General features: G+C 43.2%; 1 protein-coding gene across 6 annotated transcripts in view; it reads left to right on the forward strand.

Annotated features, from left to right (window-relative positions):
- CREBBP (CREB binding protein) overlaps positions 1-11,127 on the forward strand; it is a 95,213-nt gene that overhangs the window by 80,280 nt on the left and 3,806 nt on the right. For all 6 annotated transcript variants that reach the window (XM_058849269.1, XM_058849270.1, XM_058849271.1 and 3 more), the window contains 7 exons: positions 2,868-3,018; positions 3,761-3,907; positions 4,266-4,379; positions 4,784-4,949; positions 5,878-6,045; positions 9,129-9,290; positions 9,547-9,828. In XM_058849269.1, coding sequence (XP_058705252.1) covers positions 2,868-3,018; positions 3,761-3,907; positions 4,266-4,379; positions 4,784-4,949; positions 5,878-6,045; positions 9,129-9,290; positions 9,547-9,828 — 1,190 coding nt within the window. The remainder of the gene's footprint in view (positions 1-2,867; positions 3,019-3,760; positions 3,908-4,265; positions 4,380-4,783; positions 4,950-5,877; positions 6,046-9,128; positions 9,291-9,546; positions 9,829-11,127) is intronic.

Consider the following 11,127-nt stretch of genomic DNA (forward strand, 5'->3'; position numbering starts at 1 on the left):
TATTTAGTTCAAGGTTCTGGGCAGGGAAATAATGGTGCTTTTTTTCCTTTCCTACTTCTCCCTGTCCTTTCCCTGCTGTTTGACTGTCTTGTCTTTCCTCCTTGAGGATTTGAGTCCTGCTGCCAGCTGTAATCCACTGGTGGGCTTGGCTCTGGAGATCAGCTTTCTTTAACAGTGTTCTGGTGGGAATGCAAGAGCAGGGAAGGGAAAGGAAAGTCTGTTCTTGTCATCAAAACCTTGGTCTTGCTGCTGACCTGAAACCAAACCTAAGCAGTGAAAGTCTGAAATATTAACATGCTCCTTCTTCTAACATTTACTGCCCAAGTTGCCATCAATATTTCTCCATCTCTCTCTCTCAAGCATGATGGCACAACTGCTGCTAACCAGGACAGCACATCCCTCAGCTCTTATGGAACATTTATATTCCTAATGTATACTGAATAAAATTGGTTACCTTAACTGATAGCCTGCCAAATATAACCAGTGTGCAGCTGGGTTCTGCTGGAAAACCCTGAACTTCTGAAGTATTTATTTTGCTAAGAAAATCTACAAATATTACCTCACCAGTAGCCAATGCAGAGAGGTTCAAAGACAAAAGATATCCTGGCAAATAATTCCTCCAAAGTAGTTTCCTGACAAGAAGTCACAGTAGAGCAGGAGTTGGACTTTCTTCCTCTCTGTCCAATTACTCACCCACTAACAAAGGTCTGGCCATTGCTGCTGTCACAGACCTGTGCTGGAGGTTTCTTCTCAGCAGTGTGGATGCCTTTTTTCAGATTTGCACTGCAGTTTTCACTGAGCTTTGAGCTTTTATTAGAGGTGAATATGTGAGAGCTGTCCAAGAACCAAAATCCAATTGCTTTCTAAAACAGCTTTCACGTTCTAATAGATAAAACAATTGCAACTTGCAGATCCTCTCCTTACATTACATGTAATTTTAATGCTGCCTGTTTCTTTTATCTCCTTCTCTGGTCTTTTTGGGTTTGTTGGTTTCCAAGCTTCAATGCATTGCAGCATGAGGAAGGAAGCAGATATCCCTTGGTTGCTTAGCATTGGGAAGATGACAAGATGAAAACACAACAAGACAGTAGAGTTAACTCCAGTGGCTTTCTAGAAATGTTCCCACTCATCAGCTGAAGTGGAGCCCTTTCTTCTTTTTCTGTTTGGCTTCAGAGAAATCAACAAAACAAAACAATTCCCTCATAAAGTATTTGTGAATTTCCTTAAAAGTCATCCCCCTACAGTTACATATGGAAAGGCCAATACAGTGTGTTGGAATGGGAAATCCTGGAAAAGGCTCAGTGTATTGGAATTGGTGTTTTTACTTGCCTTTAAACTTCATTTTTTAATTCAAATTATTAATTACTCCCAGGTAAATGATATTTGGACTGTGTTGTGCTGGTTATGACCACAGAATCTCACTGGACAAAGGGACAAGCTAAAAGATGTAAATCAAGATTGCTGCCTTTGGCGATTTCTGTAAACTGATTATAATTAAACTACCAAAGGGCAGGGTTGGATGGGATATTGGGAAGGAATTGTTCCCTGGGAGGGTGGGCAGGCCCTGGCACAGGGTGCCCAGAGAAGCTGTGGCTGCCCCTGGATCCCTGGAAGTGTCCAAGGCCAGGCTGGATGGGGTTTGGAGCAGCCTGGGATAGTGGAAGGTGTCCCTGCCCATGGCAGGAGGTGGCACTGGATGGGCTTTAAGGTCCCTTCCAACCCAAACCTTTCTGGGATTCTATAAAATAAAATTTTAAGTGTATAAATCCCTTAGAAAGTGAGATAATCCTTTGAGTATAAGTGAGCTTTTTCCCCAGTATTGGAGCCCGGAGTAATTTTTAGCACAGATACTTCACTGCAGAATTCTGTGTGCAGGCTCAGGAGTCAGGGAAGAACCAAGGGCCTTGTGTCAGGAGCCAAATATCAACTGAAAAAAGAAGTTACAGAGAGCAGAAAATTAAATGTATTTTTTTTTAAATGAGCATCTGTAGATTACACCCTCACTTTGGAAAAGATAGCAGATTGACCATAAAGTGAAGTAGAAATATGAGTGGTAAAATAAGTACAGCAGGATAAGAGAAATAGTCATAAATCTTCAAGTCAAAACAGTGAGGTCCTTCTGCTTTCTTAATTTAACCCAAAATCATCACGATTTCTGTAATTTGTTGTGGATTTATTTGAAAACCATCATATCCTGTAAGAGCACAGACCCAGCTCTTCCCTACAAAAGCCAATTGTGAATGTAAAGATGGAATGGGGGCATCTGGGCAATCTGTGGACTTGAACTCCCCAAGACCTCCATCTCTGGGCAAGGAACTATTTAACCTTGATGTGCAGATTGCTGCAACTGCAGTCTGAAAGCTCTCTGGAAAAGAAAAGCAAAAGCAATGAAATCTCCATTGAAGTCAAAAGGCTTTTCATTTCTGTTGATTTGCTTTGCTTCGCTTGAAAAGGTGTGGCATGGAGCCAGATCTGTAAAGTGATGTAATCTCTGTCAGCCAGCCAGAGTGGGGCTGGGAGGAGTAAACATTTGCAGGGTTCATAAAATAAGCCTGAAATTGAAAAATGCTACGTACAGCTGCCTTTGGTAGTTCACTTATGGGGTAACTGGGCCACTCCAGTGGGTTCAGCTGCCACGATGGGGTGTGGAAAGCAGGGGGGTTTTGCTCTTGGGGAAAAGCATGGATGGGTTTGCTTCTCTTAGTTTTGACTGTATAAATAAAACAATCCAGTTTTCATATGGAGGTAAAACAAAAGAAATAAAAAACCTATTTCCATCCAGAGCAGGAAGCTGAAAGAGCTCTCAAGCACAGTGACTGCTCCAATGTTGACCTTTCCATGGTTGTGTTCTCCCCCTTCCCGTCCAGGGCTGCAGACCACACGTTTAGGGAACCATTTGGAAGACAGAGTGAACAAATTCCTGCGGCGGCAGAACCATCCTGAGGCTGGAGAGGTCTTTGTCAGAGTGGTGGCAAGTTCAGATAAGACGGTGGAAGTTAAACCAGGAATGAAATCCAGGTTAGTCCTGTTAATTATAACTAATGCAATCTTTTTTATTTATTTTATTTTAAAGCCTCCTTGTGGGGCTATTGTAAAATTGTGCCAATTGGCACCTTAATGCCTTTGCACATTTTTGAAATTTGGGTGAGTTTAGGATTATGAAAGGTTAAAACATGTAGAGGAAGTGACTGTTTTGGGGACATCCTTGCTTATGATACTGGGACTTTGTGTCACTACAAGTTGAGAGTGACCACATTTTGGTTACAGAATTAATAGTTTGGAGCAGTTGCTGAGATTCTGCTCCTTACTCTTGTTTTGTTGTGTTTCTAGAAACACTTCAGCTTTCAGAAGTGATTTTTAATTTGCTTCATTATAAATGAGAAGCTTAAAAGCTTTAGTCTGTGTAGTATTTTGGGTTAAATTCATAAAAACTGTGTTTATGTGACATCACTTCATACTAACGCATCACATTTTCTGCTCTGTAACCTATTTAAAGGCTTGTGGTCTCCGAGGATATTCATGTACTCAATGCTGGCCTGTTCAGTCCTGTGTTCTATATGGAAACAGTCTTTCCATAAATTTATAGGAACAGAACTCCCTGTTTTACTACAGCTCTGATCTGACCCCATTTAACTCCTGCATAAAAATATTCCTAAGGAGTTAAAAATAAGGTTGAAAATAATCCCCTCATTCTGGTAGCACAATGCTCTAATAACTGGCATTTTGTTTGTTTGTTTTTTCCTGTTGCCCTTTCTTACAGATTTGTGGACTCTGGTGAGATGTCAGAATCCTTCCCTTACCGTACCAAAGCTCTGTTTGCATTCGAGGAGATCGACGGGGTGGACGTGTGTTTCTTTGGGATGCACGTGCAGGAATACGGCTCAGATTGCCCCCCTCCAAACACCAGGTACCTCCTGGGGCATCTTCCCAGATCCCCTGGACAGTCACTGCCAAACACAGACATTTGGGATGTGCATTTCAGTTCTGGGGCACAAATCCCAGTAGGACTGCAGGTGACTTTGAAGGGAAAGACAAATATCACAACAAAAATGTTACATTTTTTGGATTCTGCTTTTAATTTTGCCTCTCGATGTGTATTTTTGCTGTCTTAAAATGCTGCCCCTCTTTTGCTTTTGAGGACTGCTTACACCACATTAAGATGCTTAAATATGCATTAATTTGTCTTCCTGCATGTGTAGAAGTCAGCTGTCAGTAGACACAGCAGCGTTCAGGCAGGCCTGAGTGTGTCCCCTCTCTCCCTGCAGGCGTGTGTACATCTCCTACCTTGACAGTATTCACTTCTTCCGCCCCCGCTGCCTCCGCACCGCCGTGTACCACGAGATCCTCATCGGATACCTGGAGTACGTGAAGAAACTTGGGTGAGTGAGAGATTGGCAGAGAAAGAAATGTGGGTCTGTGGTGTTTCCTTCACTTGGGGTAGTCTCTGTGTCCTCCTGACCTCTCTGAGATGTGTGGAGCAAACCTCTCTTCTGCAGTGGAGAGAGAAACTGGGATTTTGTCACTAAGGTGGATTTTATAGTTGGGATTCCTAAACTGACAGCACATCATTCATTTGATCAGAGCTTCACTTGATGTTTAAGCTTAATTATTGTATCCCCAGCCTTATCCCTTGTCAAAATATGGGTTATTGCTTCAACATCTTTGCTACAAAGAAAAAAAAATTAAATTTAAAACCCATAAAACCAGAGGTCTGAATTTCTAACTAGGTTTGAGTTATTTTTCTGCTGGGAGTCACAGATGTTGTTTGCTGTCTGTGACACAGGTATGTGACAGGGCACATCTGGGCCTGTCCCCCCAGTGAAGGAGATGATTACATCTTTCATTGCCACCCACCTGACCAGAAAATACCCAAACCCAAACGTTTGCAAGAATGGTATAAGAAGATGCTGGACAAGGCATTTGCTGAGAGAATCATTCATGACTACAAGGTTTGTTACTGTTTAATTTCAGATTTAATTTTTATAGTGTTTTCATTTGAAGGGAGCTACTGTTGTTTCATAACACCTGAAAAGTGGAGTAATGTCATACAAGGGGTTTATTCTCAGCCAGTGTCTTCATTTTCTTAGATTTTCTTGAGGTTCTGCCTGTCAGGCTGAAAATTCCTTAGGTTTGGTGTCTGCATGAAGGGAAATCTGCAAGACCCTGCCTTTGTGTATTTTTCTTTCATTGCATTTACTAGGCAAGGAAATATGGAGCTTGTCAAGGTTTATAGAAGCTGTTTCTGGTGATTCTGGAGGAGCAGGTGGAATGCTGGACCCCACCAGTGTGAAATAAAAGAGCTCCTTATGACAAGGATGATTTTCATAACTGGAGAATATCACATGTGTACCCAAGGAAATAAGTAGAAGGTGGCAAAGGGAGCATTTGCCACTCCTTTCATGCTAAAATTTACAGGAATTTCTTAATGGTAGTGACAGTGCTGGAAAAAAAATTGATGTTTTGATGGCAAGTGACAGTTCTTAAATGTGTGGAGCAGGAACAGCCTCTAACAAGCCTTGTCATCTGTGTGGCAAAGAGCTGGGAAATCTGGGTCTCCTGATGAAGGGGGTTTGAAACCAGGGAGGGGTCAGTTGGTTTTTCCAGGGGTGTCTGAGTATCTTCCATCATGTCAGGAACATGGTGGGGGTCAGGAAAGCCTCAGCACTGATCCTCAGATGGAACAGGGAGTGGGGCTGTGCCAGGATTGCCTGGCTGGATCTGGAGCTGCCCCAGAATAGGAGCCCTGGCAGGAGCAGCTCATGGCTGTGGGTGAGGCCCAGCTGTTCAGTGCAGCTCTGGGCTGTGTGTCTGGTTCTCCTCTCTCTCCTAAGTGATCTTCATTTATTTATTCCTGCTCTGGTGTGATGTGCTCAACAGGACATCTTCAAACAAGCAACTGAGGACAGGCTGACCAGTGCCAAGGAGCTGCCTTACTTTGAAGGTGATTTCTGGCCCAATGTGCTGGAGGAAAGCATTAAGGAGCTGGAGCAGGAGGAGGAGGAGAGGAAGAAGGAAGAGAGCACTGCAGCTAGTGAAACAACAGAGGTGGGTTAGCTTTATGTGCCATCTTTTCCCTTAGCTCACAAGGCTGGTAATTAATGCTTTAATATAGAGAGATCACATCAAACAAACTGGAGAAGATCATTTCCAGCAGACATGAAATCAGGGGTCCCTTTAATTGCATTTCAGTTTTTCTTCTTGGTTAACAAATCTACTGAAGGCTTGGTTTGGGTTTTTTTAACAGACTCAGAAGTCACTTATGTCAGTTCAGCATCTCTGTTCTCAGAGAAATGTGTTAAGCTGCTTTTGCCACGCTACATTTGCTTACAGTCATTTGGCTGAGCTTCTGGTTCACACCTTTGCAAAGCACCTCCAGCATTTTGTTTTGAAAGGTGCTGGATTTTTCAGAGCTGAATGAAACGTGGCTGTTATTTAAGCCCAGGTACTTGTAGTCATTTGCAACAGTAAAGGGCTGAAATTTAAAAGTGTTTATTGCAGGCTTTGCGTTGGTGGGAAATGTTGATCCTGATGGTGCTGTTCCTTCACCAACGTTCTCTCTTTGTCTATAAAAACCATCCAAGCCAAAAAAAAAAACAAAAAAACATCATCAACCCAACAACCAAGTGTTTCAGGGCCCTGGACAGAATGTCATCATTCATTTTTATTTCCATCTTGATTTTATCTGCAACCAAATGGTCTCAGCAATTTTATACTGTCCCTTTTACTTGAGATTTGCAGCAAGATATTTTGAAAATAAATGTTGTAGGAAAATCTGAAATCTGATAGATTGAGGTAGAACCAAAAGGTTTACCTGGGGAAATCCCCCGTTAAGCTTAGATGCTGGGACTGTTTGCCTTCAGTCTGTGTTATTTGGGATTGATGTGGAGGGATGGATCTCAATCCATCAATTTTGTGATGTCAGAAAGTTCCTTCTGTTAAACCTTAGCAGCTCTTTCAAAGTTAATACAGTTTGTGGCTATGTTTTTATGGAACCACGAAGTTAACAGCTTTCACTTTGTTCCTTCTGAATGTGACTTTGAATATTGAGATACAAACACTGCTGTATAAAAAGAAGTGGAAGGCAAGGCTTGGAATTAGTCTGCAGCCCTCTCTTGCTAACAGGATCACTTCCAGTGAATCAGGGAAAACAGTGGTGTGAGTGTTTACTCTGCATCTAGGAGAGGGGAAAAGGTGTTTGACAAAGCCCAGAGCAATTCACTGTGAACTCAGACAAGTTGTGACCTAAAATGAGACGATGCAGCCTTGCCTGGGAGCATCCCTGTGCTCCCACGTAATGCCTGGGGCAGCAGGGGGACACAACCTGCCCCAGGTTGCTGAGGTGTCATCCAAGTGTGGGAAAATGGGGTCTTTGCCTCTTGACTCAGGAAAAAGAGCAAATTTAAAAGAGAGAACTTGCCCAGTGCAGAAAACCTAAACTGGGACACTTCCTGGAGGAAACTGCCCAGCAGTGGGGATCTCACTGGGTACAAGCACCACGTGGATCTTGGTACTGAAATGAGACAGAATCTGTCTTCAATTCTTCATCCTAAATTTTGTTTATGTGAAGAGAAAGCTTCCTGCAAGTGAACATGTGCTGCAGGTATCAGTCAAAGGGAGTCTAAAGAGGTGGAAAATATTCAGAATTCTTGGCAAAGGTTCTGAAGGGCTGAGGCTCCCCCAGGAACCGTCCGTCAGCATCTCTGGCTGATCTGGCTGAATGTCAGAATGAAATGGTACAAACACAACTCTACAACTTCTTAAAACAGCTTGGAATACTTTGTACACTTTGCCAAATATAAACTTGCTAAAGGTGGAGTAGAAAGAAAACTCAGACTTGGCTTGTTTGATAAGTTTCAGTCTGTTCTTCCTTTTGGTGTTTAAATTTTAAGATCTCAGTTGGTGCTTTAGGATGTGGAGGCAAAGGAGGGCAGGCTCCAGCTCCATCAGTGGGAGGAAACTTGGGGGCAGTCAAGGTGGGAACATAAAACAGGTCACTTCTGAATCCCTTCAAGTCACTTAGAGCTCTGTCTGGTTTCCCATAAAATAGTCTCATTTTAATTTCCAAACAGGTTTGGTCAGAAAATCCACAAAATTAGTTAAGAGGGAACCCAGGAGGGGACAGGGAATTCCTGTCCAAGCCTAATTAATGGAATGGAAGGATGGCAGCAGTCTGTAAATAGAATTGCTTTCTGCAGTTTGAATATTTTTGTTTTCCTGGAATAAATATGCCTGTGGATAAACCCTGTGTTTGCTTGTACATACTGTTCATGGAACTTGCTTGCGTATGTGTGTATATTTATATTTATATTTATATATATTCAAGTATTTCAGTAGCTTATTTTTAATTTTATGATGACCAACTTCGAGAAGTTTGAAGTTGGAGAGGGGTTTTTCCTGAGCCCTCCCTGCCAAGGGCTTGGGGGTTGATTTTTTAAGGACATGAGAACTCTAAATGTTATTTCTGTTTTCCTAGGTCATCTAAATAGCATCATCTGCTATTTTCACTCTCTTTACTTACATTTAACATTCAGGGAATGGCCACTGTGGTCTGTGCTGTAACTTGGGCACAAGTGGAGGTTTTGGAGATTATTTTTTTGGGAGCTGCACGTGCAGCTGGAAGTCTGCAGGATGGAGAATAATTTGTTGGTTTCAGTTCAAATCCTGCATGTTCTTAGCTGTGTCCTAGCCCTAAATCTGTTCAGTAAAAACAAGCATTAAATCAGAGCTCAAGCAAGTATGTGACACACCAAAAGCACAGCAAAGCAAAGTACTGCACTCCTGGAATTTTAAGTCCATATTATTTGTGTAATTTTATCATCAGCTGCAAGATCTAAAGCAGTGGAAGCTGAAGTACGATGTTGGAGAAGGATAAAGAATCTGTGTATAATGGGAACTTTTTAATGTATACATACTTTAAAAGTCTATTTTTAAACAGTGTTTGGATTTGTTTGCCTGCCAGTTTGGCTTTTGATTTTTCCTGGAAGATAGGATATATTTAACACAGGAGGGCTGATTTGCAGGCATTGGAACAAAGTTCTATTCCTGACAGCAGAAGTGTGTCACTGTGAGCCCAGTGAATGGGAGAGAGCTCTCCAAAGCGTAACATCTTTCCCGTGCCTTTATTGCAGGGGAGCCAGGGCGACAGCAAGAACGCCAAGAAAAAGAACAACAAAAAAACCAACAAGAATAAGAGCAGCATCAGCAGAGCTAACAAGAAGAAGCCCAGCATGCCAAACGTGTCCAATGACCTGTCTCAGAAGCTCTACGCCACCATGGAGAAGCATAAAGAGGTAATGTGGCAATCTGCTGTAAAAAGAGAAGGATTTATTCCTGTAAATGCAGGCACAGTGATATTGAGAACTGAAAAATCAGGAGGAATAAACCCTGTGGTTGGGCTAGGAATGTTTCTGTTGCATAACAACATATTGGAAGAGATTAGCCTAAACTAAGTTAATTAGATAAGGTTCTCACTGCAGAGAACAGCAGCTCCTTCCTGCAACATTACCTGACCTCTTTGCCTTTTATTTCTTCCCCATTTACCTGCAGGTCTTTTTTGTGATTCATTTACATGCCGGGCCTGTGATTAACACCCTGCACCCCATTGTGGACCCGGATCCACTGCTGAGCTGTGACCTGATGGACGGGCGAGACGCCTTCCTCACCCTGGCCAGAGATAAGCACTGGGAATTCTCCTCCCTGCGCCGATCCAAGTGGTCCACGCTGTGCATGCTGGTGGAGCTGCACACCCAGGGGCAGGATCGCTTCGTCTACACGTGCAATGAGTGCAAGCACCACGTGGAGACCAGGTGGCATTGCACAGTCTGCGAGGTACGTGTGGGGCAGAGGTGGCATTGCACCATCTGTGGGGGATGTGTGGGGCACAGGTGGCATTGCACCATCTGTGAGGGATGTGTGGGGCACAGGTGGCCCTGCACTGGCTGTGATGTACGTATGGGGCACCTCAGAACTTGGCCCTCTCTTGTTCCACAGCTGAGTTTGATGGGCTTTTTTTGGATATTGCCCAAAGTTCCTCCAAATTAAGCCCATCCTGGTAAAGGGCTGCTAAGCCTTAAAGGGAGGTAGAAGAGGTGGCTGCCTCTTCTAGAATAAGTGACTTTAGTTGTTCGACATGGAAATCACCAGTGCTCTGGAATGACTCTTGCTGCATTGTCTATTCTGCTACTGTTCCTCTAAATAGACAAGTTTTTAACTTAATTTTAAAGAATTGGGTTTAGGTTGGACCTCAAAGACCATCTTGTTCCACCCCTCTGCCATGGGCAGGGGCACCTTCCACTGGCCCAGATTGCTCAAATTTTAGGTGCTGTCTTAGATAGAAGTTACCTGTGGGGCTGTACTGGTACAGCTTGAGGCTTCTTGGAGGGCTTGTGTTGACCTCTGGCTGTAGCTGAACAAAAGAAGTTTGAGTAAGTGCAGCCTCGTTTTTACACTGCAAGTTATTGCCAGGTTTGTGGGGGAAGTCTTAATTAATCCCTCTGAGGAAAGCACTGAGCAGAGCTCCTTGAAGCAAAACTGCAGGACATGGGTTGGACACACGTGGGGAATTAGGTGGTGGAAGGAGGTAGGGCCATTAGGCTGCCTCTGGGTACCTCTGTGTAAGGGAGTGCCCTTCCTCCAGCCAAAAAAGGGACAGGGCAGCAAAAGTGTGGGGGTTTTCAGGTAGTGTCTGTCTTTGCACAAAACTTGCTCTTGTTTAGAGATTATTAAAAATATATATTTAAGGGTAGTAATTATTAGTCGATAATTACACTAAGGATAGATAAATAAATAAGAGAGCCAGACCTTACTTTTTAGGAGTGACCATAGATTTATCTTACTAGTTGGAGGTGTTGGCACTCCAGTAGGCATCACAGAAAAATAAACAGCTAATGTGATCAGAAGGGAAAAATTGAAAGAAAAATTTCTGCCAGAGATTTTCATGTAACAAAATGACACAATGATAGCCCCCATTGCATTGTTAGGTGCCACAGGGAAGAGCTGTGATTGCAGGGTGGCTTTGCAATCCTCCCTGCCCCAAAGCCCACTCCCACTGCCTGGACAGGCTGTGCAGCCATTCCCTGGCTGAGTGCAGGTGTGAAGTGGCAGCTGTTGGCAGTGTGTGACTGTCAC

The sequence above is a fragment of the Poecile atricapillus genome, chromosome 14 (assembly GCF_030490865.1).
Source record: "Poecile atricapillus isolate bPoeAtr1 chromosome 14, bPoeAtr1.hap1, whole genome shotgun sequence".
Lineage (NCBI taxonomy): Eukaryota > Metazoa > Chordata > Aves > Passeriformes > Paridae > Poecile > Poecile atricapillus.